General features: G+C 46.7%; 1 protein-coding gene across 1 annotated transcript in view; it reads right to left on the bottom strand.

Moving 5' to 3' along the window:
• The window catches only part of Arhgap20 (Rho GTPase activating protein 20), a 75,416-nt gene extending 59,673 nt beyond the window's left edge, over positions 1-15,743 (bottom strand). The window contains exon 1 of the mRNA XM_051156441.1: positions 15,520-15,743. Coding sequence (XP_051012398.1) covers positions 15,520-15,624 — 105 coding nt within the window. The 5' untranslated portion in view covers positions 15,625-15,743. The remainder of the gene's footprint in view (positions 1-15,519) is intronic.
• Positions 15,744-16,893: the final 1,150 nt, after the last annotated feature.

Here is a 16,893-nt window from a genome sequence, read left to right as displayed (position 1 = left end):
ACACCTGGGACACAGGACTTGACCGTCTGACATCCCGGGGCTGCGGTGACTGCCCTCCTGTGAGAGCAGCTTCAGTATTAGAAAACTGGGTTGATTTTTGCTAAGAAAGGGGCAGGCTATTAATATGCATCAAAGCTGCTTCAGATTTTTTTTTTCAGGGCTCCACTTCGTCCAGCTTTGTCTTGATCCCTCCCTCTTCCCCACCCAGACCCCTTTACTCATGTCTGATGCTTTGAAACTTGGAATGTGAGTGATCCTGCTGGCCCTACAGGAAGGAGGCCCTTGCCACCTGCTTGACCTTGGGGGGCTTGATGACCTCTGTGGGGGTCAAGCCTGGGGCCTCTGACGTCACTACCAGCAGACTAAAGTCGTAGGGTACTTTCTCATTCCTGAATTCTAGTTTTGAACCCTGCGTTTCGGGTTGATCAAGGATTTGGAAAGAACTCACAGAGCCATAAAATGGATTAAAAGAGCTTACCACAAACAGAACAAAACAAACAAAAAACAAAAACTGTAACAATGAGGTTCTTCGTTTGGAAGCACATGGTTTCCAAGTTAGCGCAGCACTATTACACACGGAGACACGGGCATCCACGTGAGACACAAGATGGTGGGTGGGGTTGGGGGTGGGAAAGACTTGTGGAATAAGATTCAAGGGTGACACTGATGCTAATGGGCATTTTAAAACTCACAAAGCTGCGAACTATTTTTTTTTTCCCCCACAGAATCTCAAAGATCTTGAAATAGATTCCTTAAAAATCCAATGATTAAGAAACCATCCGATTTAAGGACATCTTCCTGGGAGAGTTATAAAACACAACATGGGTAATTTTTTTTTTTTAATGTAAGTGTTCCTTTGTAAATGTGTTTACATGTTTTCCATGGAAATAACATGAAAGAACATTCGTACACACAGCGATTGGATTGTGTTCCACCCACTTCATCCAGCTAGATTTATACTGAAGGGGGTGCCATAAAATTACAGAGAGAATACTGCTATTGACTGAAGTCTCACAGTCATACTCAGACTTTACTCCTTGTGAAGCCATACAATCCAAGACAACTCAACCCTTTCTATGGCCTTCTATACTGCCTAGGAAACCAGAACACGTGGACTGCACAGTCTCTTAGGTCATTCTGATCTTCTACCTGGATTTGAAAAAGAAAAAGGATCGTATCATCTAGGAGTCACAGGATTCGCTTTGTCCGGAAGTAATCAGTGCCAGGGTCAGCTGGTACAACTGAAGATGTAACAAATGGGTGTTGTTTCATTCAAAAATCACAGATCCCTATGGCTCATGTATGAAAACCAAAGGCCTATGTGGGCTTTGACACAAAACCACAGATCCTTACTCAGGCAGCGAGGACTTGAACTCTGTGCTTGTTTATAACTGCATGCAGTTCAACACACTGGATGTGGACGAGACTCCATTCTTTTGTAAATGGATAGCAGTGTAAGCGCATAGGGTCAGCCCGCACCACACCAACAAAGTGCACAGCTGTTCCAAGGTTAATTATGACTCTTGGTTTTATGAGAAACCAGCAGTAAACTACAAACAATGTATATTTTGTTGACTTACAAGTTACCATCCGTGTCTCACTATTTTCTATTTCTTTTTCTGAACTGAAGTGTTTGATGTTCAGAGCAAGGTGACATCGTAGGAGATGCAATTTGGGAAGGAATTTTTTTTTTTTTAATTATCTTTTATCTTAAAAAAGAAATTAAAACGTTCAAAGAGAAAAAGGGTAATCATTTTAAAAAATGTATAAACTAAACACTAAGTTGAAAAGCAGTTGTGTGCACCTTTTGGAAATGTGCTGCACATGGTATCCTTCATCTAGCGTGAAGCAGCTCCAAACTTAACAAGGGTTTTATGTGTGCTAAAAATCAAACAGACATGAAGCAGCATCGCTGTCTCCGCCGTCACCCCCAAATAGGATAAGATCTTACAAGAAACTGTGAAAGACAGTAGCAATCGCATTTTAACCTGCTCCCTTTTGCAAACGGCCTCTTATCCGATAAGCATAGCACGCACTTTAGGGAGAGGTGGAGTCTTTGATTTTTACGCTGTCTCCTCTGAAGCTATATTTAGTCTGGCAGGTCAAAAGAACGATCCCGCCCGAGAGCAAACGGACAGAGGTCACAACTGCAGATGAGGATGAAAAGCATGTAATTCATGTTTTGGTTTGTATTTCAAAAATAACTCAGAGCTTCAGCGATGTTGCCAGCTAATCTGCGAGACGTTTCCTACCCTACGTCATCTCTATCGGCTGATTTCATCACACACCCGACTCTCGGGGCTCCCATCTCATCTGGTGTGCTATACAGAAGTTAGACAGCTTTTGTCCTTGTTATGACATTATCTCTCTGCCCATTTCCAGAGAACAGGGGCCGCCTCCCCTTCCAAACTTGCCCTCTCTCTTCTGCAAGTATTTATTGGAACTCGGCGTTGCATTCCCAAAGCTTAGTGTAATATTGGCATAAACTATATAGTCAGCAAACAGGGGAGGGGTGATTTTAAAGCCTGGTTGTTTACCACGTTGATACTGGCCTACACACACACACACACACACACACACACACACACACACACACACACACACACGGGGGGTGGGGGGGGAGAAAGCACACAGGCACAGCGCTCACACCTGTAATCTCTGCACTAGAGATCCACAATAGAAAGACGGCTGCAAGTTAGCGGCGAACCAAGGCTACACAGTGAGGACCCATTGGAAGAAAGAAGGAAGGAAGGGAAGAAGGAAAGAAGGGAGGGAGGGAGGGAGGGAGGGAGGGAGGCAGGCAGGCAAGATCTTTAACAGATTCTGTGAAATGGGGCAGCCATGAAGGAACTGGACAGTAGGTGGCATTTCTGTCTGCTGGAAGCTATGTGTCCTGTTACCATCACTTTGTACTAAGCTAACTATCTGTCTGATGACTTAGCAAGGACTCATTACCCGTCAGCAAACTGGGCCAGGAGAGCCGGATAAGTACATGCAAAGGGATGGGGTTGGGATTGTAGCTCACGCCGCCTACAGTTAACTCAAAGCTGCTGAAAAGCGTGAGGTGGTGCGTGAACGTCCTACAAAACACAAGCTAGTTTGGCCACTTTCAGTGAGGCAACCAAGTGTTTCTTCATGTAGCACCACAAACACAAGCAACAAGAGAACAAAACCGGGAAATCACGCGCTGTTACTATGGAGATCATTTGTAAATTGTACATGTGTTAAGTGACTGGTATCTAGAATATGTTAATAGCGATTGCAAGTCAGTAACAGAGGCAAATTACTCCCGTGGAAGTCAGGTGACAGGTATGATTTTTGCGAAGACACGGACACACATGACAAATTATAAAAGCCACAATTGGGGCAGCAATAATAAGAAAGACAGACACTGGACTCCTGCACACTGCTGTCTCATTCCAAGTTGGGGCTGTTACTTCTTGAAACTATTGCAAAGTTCCAGGAATGGTTAAACAGCATTTCCAAGTGTATGATCCTGTAACTCACAACAAGGTATATGCTCCCAAGGGAAATGAAAGCGTATGCTCACACAAAGGCTTGCACACCAATGTCCACAGCATCATTAGGAAGTGTATAATAAAGCCTAAAACAGTGCTTAGTAATAAAAGAAGTCCCGAGAGGGGCCATGATGTCACATACCTGAACCTTCTAAACATCATGCTAATTTCGGTAAAACAGTCACAAAAGACCGTGTAGTATGGATTCCACTTACAGAAGCTTCTCAGAACAAAATATTCTATAGAGACAGAATATAGATTAGTGCTTGTCCTGAGCCTGGGAAGATGAGGCACCAGGAGATGACCGAGAACCGTGTGGTCCTTTATGAGGTAATCCAAGTGCCTTAAGACCAATGCATAGTTAAAGACCCAATCTAGAGACCAATGGCTGTACACTTAAAGCAGGTGAACTGTACAGTATTTTAATTGTGTGTTTAACCAAAACCAAAACAAAATAACTACCTGTCTACTTAACCACTAGGCTTTGTTCCAGCAGACTAATTTGTGACTGGAAGTTAGAATACTTTTGTAACAGCCACCCGACGTACACCACGTGGATATGTACAACAGACTGTTCTTTGTGTGGAATGGCTCAGTGGCTCTCCATGAAACTCTGGAACTGGCCTGCCCTCTTGTTAGAGTTTGCTGCCACTCACCCCATTTGGTGTTTGCATGGCAAGTTGTCAGAAGCTGCTAGGTAAGAGAGTGGTTACCATCACTTACACACATGGTTAACATGAGAGTACCTAAGTAGGAAAATAAACGTATAAACAGGCAGCTTCCCGAAAGAGTGGCGCACTCCTGTAATCCCAGCACTCAGGGAGGCAGAGGCAGGCAGATCTCTGTGAGTTCGAGGACAGCCTGGTCTACAAAGCAAGTCCAGAGCAGTCAAGGCTACACAAAGAAACCCTGTCTCAGGGAAAACAAAAGGGAAAAAGAAGTGAGTTGTCATTTTCTACAACTCAGAAAACATTTTATTAATGGTATTTTTTTTGTTCAGATTTTTTTTTTTTTGCTTAAAACGATATTCAGTAACGTGCAAAAGACACTTCCCTCTGTATTTTCTAGAAAATAACACTATGTCATTAAAGTGTTTTTGTCTCTTAAAAAGTTATTTAATTTTAATATTTAAAAATAATTATCAAATTCGCCTTTATTCTCTCCCCACTAGCTCTTCCCCTGCCTTAATATTATGCCCTCCCACCTTTCTGTGCAAAACCAAACCAAACAAATATCCTACTGAATCCACTTAGTGCTGCATGTGGGTGAGTGCAGGGCCGTCTGCTGGGCCCAGGGCAGCCGCTCAGGGCCAACCCCTCCAAGCAGCCATCCATTGCCAGTAGCTCCTTGGCTAGGAGTGGGGTGGCAGACCCCATCCATAGTTGGGTTTTCTCTGGCCCGATCTGGTGCATACAGTCACAGCTGCCTTGAGTTCTTTTGTGTACAGACTCACCATGGCCAGAAAACACTGTTTTTCTACATCCATCCACCCACCCACCCACCATCTCTGGCTCTTAGAATCTTTCCTTGCCCTCTCCTGAGACGGTGCCTGAGGAGGAAGAGGGTGTTATACACATGTCCCACTCTGGGCTGGCTACTCCAGTCTCTCATTCTGTGCACGTTGACCACCAGGAGGCCTCTGCACTAGGTGCCATTCCTGCAGAGAGAAGGTTCCCTGACCAGGGCTGAGACTTGCACTAACTTGTTGGTATAAGGGTAACTACTTGGAAGACAGTCCGATACTATGTCTGTTTAGCAGAACAATAACTTACCACTCACAAGTTCTTGGGAGAGTTAAAAAAAAACAAAAAAAACAAAAACAAAAACAGGCGTGAGTTTAATTTGGGGGCGGGGCAGGCCTTACATTTAATCAGAAAATAATGGTTGGTTGCTCCCATAACGTTCCTGCCACAGTTTCACTAGTAGGCCAGTCATCACTGTAGCCCACGAGGCTCACAGCTGGGCACAACCGATGATGACTTTTCTTTTCTGTGGTGTATGGAGCACCTGCCAGCATTGTGAGCTTTACTCTTCCATAGTCTCCGACTCAGGAATGCAGTGACTTTGGCAACAAGCTCTCACCACCAAATTCTGGAAGGTAACCAAGATCAACAGTGATAGCATGTAACTTTTTTGCGGGGGTGGGGGGGGAGGGTGTCTATAGGACCTTACTGATCAACAACTCATAAAAGGGGACCACATGTCTGGCACTATGCTTTTAATTTGATAGCCTACGCTGTCCGGGAGAATCACTGTGCTACATAGGCTAACTCCACTTAAACTCTTTTCTACAATGCTTACGTTTATGCTTAAAGAGGCTTCTATAATAGTGAGTTTCCATGGTGTGTTTTTTTTTTTTTTAAGGTCTTTAGAGAAAGCCCTGTCTATTTAAAGTCTACATATAGGTTCTCATTAGAATTTTAATTTCATGTCAACCAAGTGCTACGTTTCATTCACCTCACATCCAGATCCAAGTCTGGCATTCTTAGCTTTCCCAGTAAGTAAACGGAAAATAAATATTTTCAAAAGAAAGGCATAGGATGAAAGGTTTCAGTCAGGGGTGAACTATAATTTTTCATGGTCTGTTTAGAGATAAAAATTCAAACGTTTCAAACTTCACAAAAATGGTGCTATCATCATCCTTGGGCATTTAAAGCAAACAAGAGTAACACTAAAATGAGAGACCTGGGGGAATATCTTAAAGAACGGCAGATATTCACAGCCAGAAAAACATTGGATCAAATTCACAAACTAGCTCACTCCACTTTGCCTACTTAATCCTTTTGTGGCTAGTCAGTGCAGCCCGGGTAGGGAGTGTGCTATCTCTCGCTCCCTGCATGCCTGCAGTATTTATTTGTGGAGACATACTCAAGCCACGGCACAATTATAGTTCAAAAACATTGGCTCTGCAGCGGGAAAAGAATTATTTTTAACCTCGCGCCTTGCTTCTGGATCCCACTATCACAACAAGGCTTTGACCACTGGGTAAATTGCTGCTTCCAGCCATTGTCGGTTCAGCCTGTGCCCAGTATAATAGTCTACCTATCCACAAGCCGCCCGCCCCATCCAGAACCAGTCTGAGGACTGAGTGCAACCAAACATCACAGTAAAGACCACTGTGAGCAGATTAGCATTCTTCCTGGCAGTAAGATAGAAATCATTTTACTCTTGGCTTTGTTCTTTCCACAAAACAATTGTTACTCAGAGATACAACAACAGACACAAGAGCCCATGTAATGTAAAGAGTAATCTGCTAGGCTAGCAGATATTGGGCCTTAAATCTGGGACCTACTTCGATGACATAATTTTTCAGATTCTCTCCAAAACAGACCTAATCCCTGGTCCTATCTCTCTCTCTGTGTGTATATATAAGAGATCCCTGAGCTGAAAAGTACCGTGATATTGGGGCACACACACAAGACTTACAGTAGTGTTTGTGAAAAAGTGAGAGGACCTCACAGTGTCCTTTGCACATTCCTTGTTCCTCTGCCTCCATCTCTACCCACAATGCATTCTGTCCTGTCATCACGGTGGGGTTTTGAACTAGCTGGACTGTGTGGTCTCCATCAAAGCTACTGGTTTTAGCTTTTGTCCAAGCGAGAGTCCCTCTCAGCAGCACTCAAGTACACAGGTCAACCATCGGGGCTCTTTGCCTTACAGAGCAGGCTTCTGCTGCGGTTCTGCGCATCATGGTCAACACAAAACAGTGTTACTTACACAGTGATAACACTCTACAGTAAGCACATACTGGCTATCTCAACAGCCGCCTGTCTGAGGGCCAAGGGCCTAAAGGCATAAGATGCATTGCGATGCCTGGGCAGCTCTGCCTTATAATTCAGTCTTTCATTTTTCCACACTCAGGGGGAAAAAGGCATTATGATCAACAGGAACAGGGTTTGTCTGGATTTATATATGGTACCAATCCAGTAGTGTTGTTATCCAAGGTCAGGTTAGGCCGTAGCTTGCTGTAAACAGGGTCCCCAGGTGAATGAAGAAAGGGCAGGCTGTGGAGAAGTTCGGTTTTCCAGATCTTGATATGTGAGCTGATGTGGGAATACATACCTTCCATTCTCAGAGTCCTCTTGAGTGACCAGACATCTAAAAACAGCTTTTACGTCCAGTTATGCCGTGTGACAGGTGTCTGTCAAAATTAGGTCAGGGCTGTTCAGCTCACCATTGACATGCACTGCTGATGGGGCTGCCTCTGCTGCTGGCTGCATAGTTCTAATCTAAACTTGTCCTGGAGAAAATAAGGCTGAGACGAAATTTAAAAATAAACCGGCCTGAGCTGTTGCCTACAAGCACCATTCGTGCGGAAAGCAGAAGTCCGTGTGACCCTTTCTGCTTTCCCTGTCCCCCAAATCGTGGCAGAGCCTCACATACAAGAACAAAAACTAAACACTACCCTACTCCAGTTGCAGACAACTATTAGAGTTGTGACTGCCATAGACACCCTGCTCCCCTTAAGCATTTTAAACCTGCCGGACTCATAGAATTCTAATCTTAAACACAAGAGACACAACAGGAACAGCAGGAAAGCAAACTTTTCCTATGGTACAAGTTTATTTCAGATGTGTTTTATCAGATCTCTGGAGATAGGAGGGTGGGCGTATTTCAAGACACTTCACTAATAAAATTATATATGTGTGTGTATACACATAGGTATATATGTACACATATATATGTTCTCAAAGCATTAGATATGTGACATGATGCATGTCCATCTGCCTAACTATATACAGCTACTTTTGGTAGTACTTAATAGTTAGTAATAAATGTTAGTGGCCACAAAGGTTGAAAACAAATGCAACTTGTGTATATACATGTCTCCAGTAAGTTGTGTGTGGTGCAGACATGCAATGCAGTTACAAAACAGAAAAAAAAAAGTTCAATACAACCCAACAAGGTCAAGAGTCATGAAAGAATTAAGGCTCCTCATTTATGGACTCATTGCCAGCTTTCTTGCTCTTCTTCAGTTGCCAAATGTGCTGCTGTTTGTCTTGCAGACTCCGCCAGCCCATAACCCAAGGGAATGTGGAAGTCTCTGAAGTAAGCATGGCCTCACTGCAGTCCTCATTTCAAAATTAATAACAGCAACAGCGCAAACTCTGTGGGTGCCTATGGGTCATGGGCTTTCAGTCTGTGGGTTATAAGTGCCCATTTTCATCTGTGAGACTCAGTCTTCAAGTTTAACTAACTGGGACTGGGGAGACTGCTCAGGGGGTGAGAGCTTGCTGCACAGCTGTGTGGACACCCCTAGCACCCGGACCTATGACAGATCCTATGATAAAAGATGATGCCTCATTTTATAACTGACTTATTTTGTTCCAACTTGAAAGTTTGGAGCCATGAAAAGTTAATTTTTTTTTCTATGTTAGAATGCAGTATTGGGTGCACATTTGAAGAATCACCCCTGGATTTTTTTTTTTTAAACTCAAGACTCAAGACTTCTAAGTTTGCTGATGCAACTTTCAGTGACATTTCTCACACAGTATTTTCTGCAGCAGATTTATCCGAGACACAAGGTGTCGGCACATCTAAACAGAACTGCAAAATATAGTTCTGAGTCTATGTGCATGTAGCATATGCCAAGCATTCCCACAGCAGGTACGGCTGAGCTATCAGAATGGACATTCAGCCGGGCTGAAGAGTACCTAAAATGTACCTGCCTTCCTTCTGTGAAACTGCTAAAGGGCAGAAAGCAGCAGGCATCAAGGCACAAAACCTAGTGAGGTACCAAAAATGACAAGACCGTCGCCTCAGTGGTCACCATCAGTCAATGCTCACCTAATATTAGTTAGGGGCCACTGTGACTGTGACAAAACAATCTTTCCTACTTTGTTTTATGCCGTTTACTCTGTGAATAGCACCAGAGAAGGGCTCAGTAAGGACATAATTTTAAACATGGGCTATTTTTCTCAGTACTAAGAGTAAAACTGAAGCTTTATTATTAAGGCATTTCATTAAAGACTGAGTACCACACATACGCTTGGCTAAAGTAGTCAACTCTTGGCCAGAGGTGATGGAGGTGGTGGTGGTGGTGGTGGTGGTGGTGGTGGTGGTGATGGTGTGGTGGTGGTGATGGTAGTGTGGTGGTGATGATAGTGGTGAGGTGGTGTAGTGGTGGTGATGGTGTTGTTGTTGGTGTGGTGGTGATGGTGGTGTGGTGTTGTTGTTGTTGTTGGTGTGGTCGTGATGTTGCTGGTGACGGTGGTGATGGTTGCATGCTGGTGATGGTGGTGTTGTTGGTGGTGTGGTGGTGTGGTGGTGATGGTGGTGGTGATGGTGGTAGTAGTGGTGATGATGGCTGTGTGCTGGTGATAGCGGTATTGGTGGTGGTGTGGTGGTGATGGTGGTGGTGGTGGTATGGTGGTGGTAGTGGTTGTGGTGATGGTGGTGTGGTGGTGGTGATGGTAGTGTGATAGTGATGATAGTGGTGAGGTAGTGGAGTGGTGGTAATGGTGTTGGTGGTGGTGTGGGGGTGATGGTGGTGTGGTGTTATTGTTGTTGTTGTTGTTGGTGGTGGTGGTGGTAATAGTGGTGGTGGTGATGGTTGTGTGCTGGTGATGGTGGTGATGATGGTGTGATGGTGTGGTGGTGATGGTGGTGATGGTGGTGGTGGTGGTGGTGGTAGTACTGGTGGTAGTGGTAGTGGTGATGGTAGTGATGGTAGTATGGTGGTGGTGGTGGTAGTAGTGGTGGTGGTGATGGTGGTAATGGTGGTGTTCGTGGTGGTGTGGTGGTGACAATGGTATGGTGGTGATGGTGGTGTGGTGGTGACAATGGTATGGTGGTGACAATGGTATGGTAGTGATGGTGGTATGGTGGTGATGGTGGTATGGTGGTGATGGTGGTATGGTGGTGATGGTGGTATGGTGGTGATGGTGGTGTGGTGGTGATGGTGGTATGGTGGTGATGGTGGTGTGGTGGTGATGGTGGTGTGGTGGTGATGGTGGTAGTTGTGTTCCACCAGCAAATGCTATAAACAAATTTGGACACAGAGATGCAGAAAGAGAGGACAGTAGAGTTCATGACAGAAGATGTTACGTTTGAGTTGCTAGAGCTATTTTAAAATTATTTTACTTTGAGTGGTTTTCTAAGCCTATAAATCTCTTTCCTATCCCATTAGCCCCCACCACATTACATAGTTTTAAATTATTAGGTGAAGGCAAAGGGTCAGAATGATGGATTCTGACACTAATCATTCTGAACATCAACATGGCTCCAATATGGGCTCCCACTGTGCCAGGACTGGGAAGGACAAATATGGACATCCCCCAAGAACACATTATTCCAGAGGAATTTAAATTGCTATCTGTACGCTGCAAGTGCATATGAGAGTCCTATTCGAGGGACTGCTGCACAAGTTTACTGTAAGTTCTTCTGAAGACCCCTAACAGCAAGAACTCCCCCTTCTGGGGTGGACTAGATTTTTCTCTGTAAAGCATCAAATCTTGTGAGTAGCAAATAAAGGCACGCTATCCAGCTAGGTCATTCTTAATGTGAAAATAATAAAGGAAGCTATACAGTAAGCGGACTGACTTCTCAGAGAGCATCTCTACAGGCCAGCTGCTCAGACAAACCCACCCTGGGACTTCTAGGTTCCATGCTGCCCCCACTTTCTGAACCTCACCCCCTTTTTTTTGGTAAGAGTTTTTTTCTTCCCTTTTACAGAGTCAAAGGGCAGTTTAAACAGGCCTTCCCTGTCACAGCCCAGTGCAGAATGGCCCATCTGCATACCCGAATTTGTTCAAATCAGGACTGAGTTTTAACGAACCATTTACCAACACCACTTAATAATTGTTCTATTACTGTTTTTGAGCTCTCCCTTTAAACCTACTGCCCAATAGTGTAGCCACTGAATAGACACCGCTATATAAATTTAAATTAAGTTCAAGTTAATTACAATGAAGTCAAATTAAAGAAGAAAAGCAGGTTAGACTTCACCAAATGAAGAACACTTCTTCTTAGAAAAACAAGGCCAAAGGAGTAAAAACACAGGTCACAGACAGAGAAAAATACCTTGACTGTCACATACCCAATAAAGGATTTCAAGCCAGAATGCATAAAGTTCTCTCAAACCTCAGTAATAAAAAAAGCTAACAACCCGATAGGAGCTGGCAAGATATTTAAACAGATAGTTGACCAGTGATAATGTGTGGATGGTAAGTAAGTGCACGAGGAGATACTCCAGATCACTGGGGAGGCACAAGTCTAGGTGAAGAGACACTACGACATCACACCCTCTAGGACGACTATAACCCAAAGGGAGACGATAGCCAGCATTGGTGAGCACCCGTGGAACTGGGTTATCCAAAACCACGTCAGAATAGAGCGACACATTTCTCAAAAAGTCAAGTATGTGGCTAAATACAACCTCGTCATCCCGTGCCTAAAATTTTACCCCCAAGAGATCATAGATCCCTGCAGAGTTGTGTGTGAAGGCTGTCAGCAGCCTCCCTTCTACTGGCCGAGAAGCAGAAGCAATCTTAGTGCAAGACGCATGGATAAGTGCACCACAGTGGGACCGCCCAGAGTTCCCAACCCCAGCATCCCAAACTGCTTCAGACTTTCTGACTGCTGATATGAAACGCAAGAAGATCGTTCTATGCCACATCTCCTGGGATGGGTTGAGGTCCAAGCACAGATGCACTGAAAGCAATGAACAAAAATGATCTTTAGATTATGCATGTGAGGCATGTAAGAGATGTGGATGAATTTTATATTGAGGCTCAGATGCCACCCACAAGGCATCTCATTTTGGATAACTAAATAAATCAGAATCTGAAACTCCCAGGTTAAGATAGTCAATCTGCACAACTCAGCAATGAAAGGCACTAACACATACAAATAAGCATGGACAGATATAAAATCATTATCTAGTAGTGAAAGAAAGGCAAATACAAGCATAAAAATCAGATTTCATTTATATAAGCTCAAAATGCACACGATCCATGGCATAAAGAAGATGGGTGATTTCTTGGGAATATGCGCATTTTTCTAAGTGCACACATACATCAAACCTTAGATTTGTAAATTCTAAGTATGTGAGGTTATTGTCTATCAGTTAAACTTCAAGGGGAGGGGCTGTTGGAGCCTTCAGTGTGCCGGCCACACTGCAGGAGCTGAACGGGCTCAAGTGGTTACTGGCTACTGAGCTAGACACTGAGGACCAAGCCTCATCATGTGACCAGTTCGCACTCAAAAGCACTGCTCCAGATCAGGGGCAGGAAACTACAGAGTATGTATTGCATGTGTGTATGTTGTACCTGGTGTGTGTGTGTGTGTGTGTGTGTGTGTGTGTGTGTGCGCGTGTGCACACACACACACACACATATGCATACACGCCTGTGCTATGAACATAGAGGTCAGAGGACAATTTTGTGGCCATTTCACTGGCCTCCACCACATGCTTTTATAAACAAAATCCTACGGGAGCACAGTCAAGCCCACTCACTCATATACTGTCTATGCTGACTTGGAGCTGTCGTGGAGGAATTAAGCAGAGACCATACGGCCTGCAAACCTAGAGTATTTACTCCGTGTCCCTTTAATGCCTGGCAATCCTTCTCTAACTGGTAAATTCTAAGGACAGAGGCCACACTGCTATTCTTTGCTTTACATAACCCAAGGCACGCTTATGAAACATCTAACACATAGCAGGCCCCGCTCTAGCCTTGAGGACTCAGCCGGGAAGGATGCAGGCTATGGAAAGAAGCAAGTAAAAGAGGAAATGCCAAGTACAGTGCTAAGACAACCGATAAATAAAGCAGCAGGCACAGGGCATGCCTGGAAGTGGCTTCTGTTTACAGGGTGAGGAGAGGGAGAGACCTCCAGGAAGACTCAAGATTTGCAGGGCATGAGAGGTAGCAGCTCTGTGGGCAGACATAACGGGAATTAACACCAGTGCCTCCAAACAGGAACGCATCTGACTTGGTGTATAATAACGAAGGCCCCTGAGGCTGGAGAACATACAAAAAGGGGGAGGGTAAAAAAGTTACTATGCATACAAGGATGAATCTCCTTCAGAATTGTAAGCAAGTGAACATCATCATAGACTCAAAACCAAACCAAATCAAACCAAACCAAACCATTCTGGCGCTGCTAAATGCAGAACCGGGGTCACAGAAAGACGCGAAAGACGTCAGAAGGAAAGTTTCTGCAAAGGCACCAGTTAGGGATGGCTACAGGAAAGCATGGCCTGCAGTGGCAGTAGTGGGCATGGTAGTGGAGACAGACATTTTAGACACTTTGGAAGGATACTAGCTCTTCTGATGGATTGGCTGCTGCAGAGTGAGGAAAGGTGCTGAAAACCCATCCTAGATTATGGGCTTGAGCAACCCGGGACACAAGTGTTGTGAATTGCAACCACGGGGGGGGGGGGAATGTGCACTAAGTGCCAACACTTATCGTGCCTATGTGCCATCATTCATTCATTTAATTTTCTCAACGATCTTGGGGAAGTGGAGATTAGTGTGGCAAAGTACTGGCCTTTTATGTTTTATAACGAAGGGCACCGTCGTAGAAAGGGTGGCTGCGCTGAGAGGAAAGAGCACAGGGGAAAGGGCACAACCACCCTTCAGTTACAGGACAGGTGCCGCTTGAAAATGATAAAGTCACTCTAATAGCCCCTCCTCTCCGCCCGCCCCTTGCCAGCATACATAATCAGCCTGGGGGAGGGGCCACACTCTTGTAGAAAACAAATGCTTGATTCTTTCCAGCTCCTTAGGTTTACAAAACAAAACGCTTTAAATCTATGCCAATTGCTTAATGTTCATTTACTATCCTAAATTGGGACCGACATCCTGGCAATTTCACCTTTTACTTGGGAAAAACTGGATTTTACACACACACACACACACACACACACACACACACACACACACGCACACTCCATCTCTGAAGGGGGAAAAACCTCCACAAGGACAAACATCAGCCTCCATACATCAAAGGCTGAGCCGCCACTACTGCCAATACTGCCCATACATCAAGTTCACTGACACCCATAGATAGCTAGCTCTGCTCTGCGAGAGGTCCAGGGTCCTTGGGAGCTCACATGCATTTCTATACAGATGTCACCTCTCTTCTTTGACCTCTAGCCAACCCACCATCCTAGTGGGAAGATTAATGGAAGGCCATAAAATCCGGACATTCAGGGAGCCGGTGTATTCCCTGAGTCTCTAATTATAGTAATGCGACGTTTTCACATTATTTATTAGGAAAGAGCTAGAATGATCTCTCATCCCCAACTTGTTTCCAGAGAAGCTGGAAAAGGCAGAACCACCGTAAGGAACAAATATGGCCAAATATCGGAAGGTTTTGTGCTGGAGGAAGGAGGGAGGCAGACATGGCTACAGGAACACCCAAATCAATTCCCAGGAGCTCAGAAGCTAGCCGTCCACGTGCACTTAGTCAAGGACCTATTGCAGACACCTGACCTCCCTCGAAATCCTCCTGCTATAGCGCGGACCAGTCAATCACAACCAAACGCTACAAGTAGTTGCCCTCCTGGGTCCTCTGGGTGGCAGGGAACAAGGGCGACGCCCCCACAGGCCCCGCAGGGTCCCCTCTCAGGAGGTGGCTCTGGGCCAAATCCCCCACGCCCCGCTGAGACCTCCGGAAGCTGCCCACCCGCCGCCATCCCGCCTAGATCTAGGCCGAGCAGAACCTCCGGGTCCCGCAGTGTGGCCCACGACACCCATCTCCAACACCCCCTGTCGGCCTGGTTGGGCGCATCGTTCCCCACACACCCCGGGCTGCCTACCTTCCTAAGGCTGCCGGGTCAAGGCCACCTAGGGGGTCTGCGAGGAGGCACTCCCCTAGTTAGAGGTGGAGGCGAGGCAAGGGGTTTCTCCGAAAGGGATTCCCAATGGAGAAGACAGCGGGGGATTCCGGGAGGCGTCCACTCCTCCCGCCCCACGCGGAGGCCGTTAACCCCTTTTGGCGCCCGGCATGCGTGGAAGGCGCGCGCCCATGGGGACCCCCCGCTTGGCGTCCTCACCTTCTTGGTGCCAGGGCCTCCCGCGAGGCGAGACATCCCTGTCAGCGAGGAGGAGCGCCCCGGCTGCCCCCCTAGAGCATCCTGCTGCGGAGACATCGCTTCCATGAAGAAGATCTGCAAGCCAATCCCAAACCTAGGACCGGATAGCTGCACGGCGCGGTCCGCTCAGGCCGGACGCCGAGCTGCGGGTGCGGGCGGCGCGCCTCCCGTCGGGGCCATGGACCGCCGCCCGCGCCGCGCTCCCCGCGCTCGCCCCGTTCGCAGCACTCTGCTTGGGCTTGCAAGCTCTCCCGGCGGCTGCCCGTCAGCACAGCCCCGCCCCGCCCCTCCGCGCCCGGGCCCGCCCCCGCCGCCCTCCCAGCGCCGTCCGTGCGCGCGGCCGCGAGCAAGCTTTCCGCACTTGGCGCTGCAGGATCGACTGACCTGGAGAGGCGTCTCAGGTCCAGAGGGGTCCGGAGCTGTCGCTGCCGCGCGCCACGCGCCACGCGCCACGGCCTCTGGTGCAGCTCCGCGCGCCTGGCCGCTCGCTCCCGCCAGCGATCCTTCCCGCGCAGCTGCAGCGCGGGAGCCGCAGTGACTGCTGCTCTCTTGGAGACGTTGCAGGGGCTGCCTGCCTCTCCTCGCCTTGATTTTCCAGACTGCGGAGGAGACCCCCACTCCTGTCCCCCGCCCGAGGCCTGGAGACCGAGCTAGACAAATTTGGAAGCCCTAGTGGCATGGCCCGACCTCGGGTGCAATCTCGAACGCTTGCAAGCTAAGCCTGTGTGGGTAAATTCCTGGCCGGTGGCTTTTGCAGTCAGAGCGGCAAGCGTGGGCAAGCCACCTTGCATGTTTGCACCACCGGCTTCTGCAGGATGAAGGGACCTGGCATTCTGAAGGAGCGAGGGTAATTAAAAGAAAAATGCAGGCAGAGAGGAGGTTGAAACTTGGCATAGTAGCTATCAAGAAGGCGACAATATGTGGAAGCATTTATCAGATATCCCAGCGCTCAGAGCCTAACTTCCTGTCAGCCCAAATAGTGATTTTTTTTATAAACTAAATAATCATCAGAGAGCATTTGGAGCAGATCAGGGTTAAGTAGTGCTTGCATTTTGCAGAGCTGGGCTGCTGGTGTGAATGATTCGGTAGGTGGCATTCTTCCCTTGGAAGCAGAACTATGGTGAAAAAAATCACCAAGGACACCACTCCCTGATGGTAGGTTGTCTTAGGTTTGGCTTGTTTTTGTGACAGGGGGGAAAAAAGGTTACTGGCAGTTTGGGCTGCTATTGGGGCAGGTTGTAAGAACAGAACCCTGGTGGGCAGTGTTCCAAGCTAGGAGATGCTATTAAACACACCCCCACAGACACACTCCCTCAGTCTCCAAACCCTAAGATT

The sequence above is a fragment of the Acomys russatus genome, chromosome 14 (genome assembly GCF_903995435.1).
Source record: "Acomys russatus chromosome 14, mAcoRus1.1, whole genome shotgun sequence".
Classification (NCBI taxonomy): Eukaryota; Metazoa; Chordata; class Mammalia; order Rodentia; family Muridae; genus Acomys; species Acomys russatus.
This window is presented reverse-complemented; position numbering and strand designations above follow the sequence as displayed.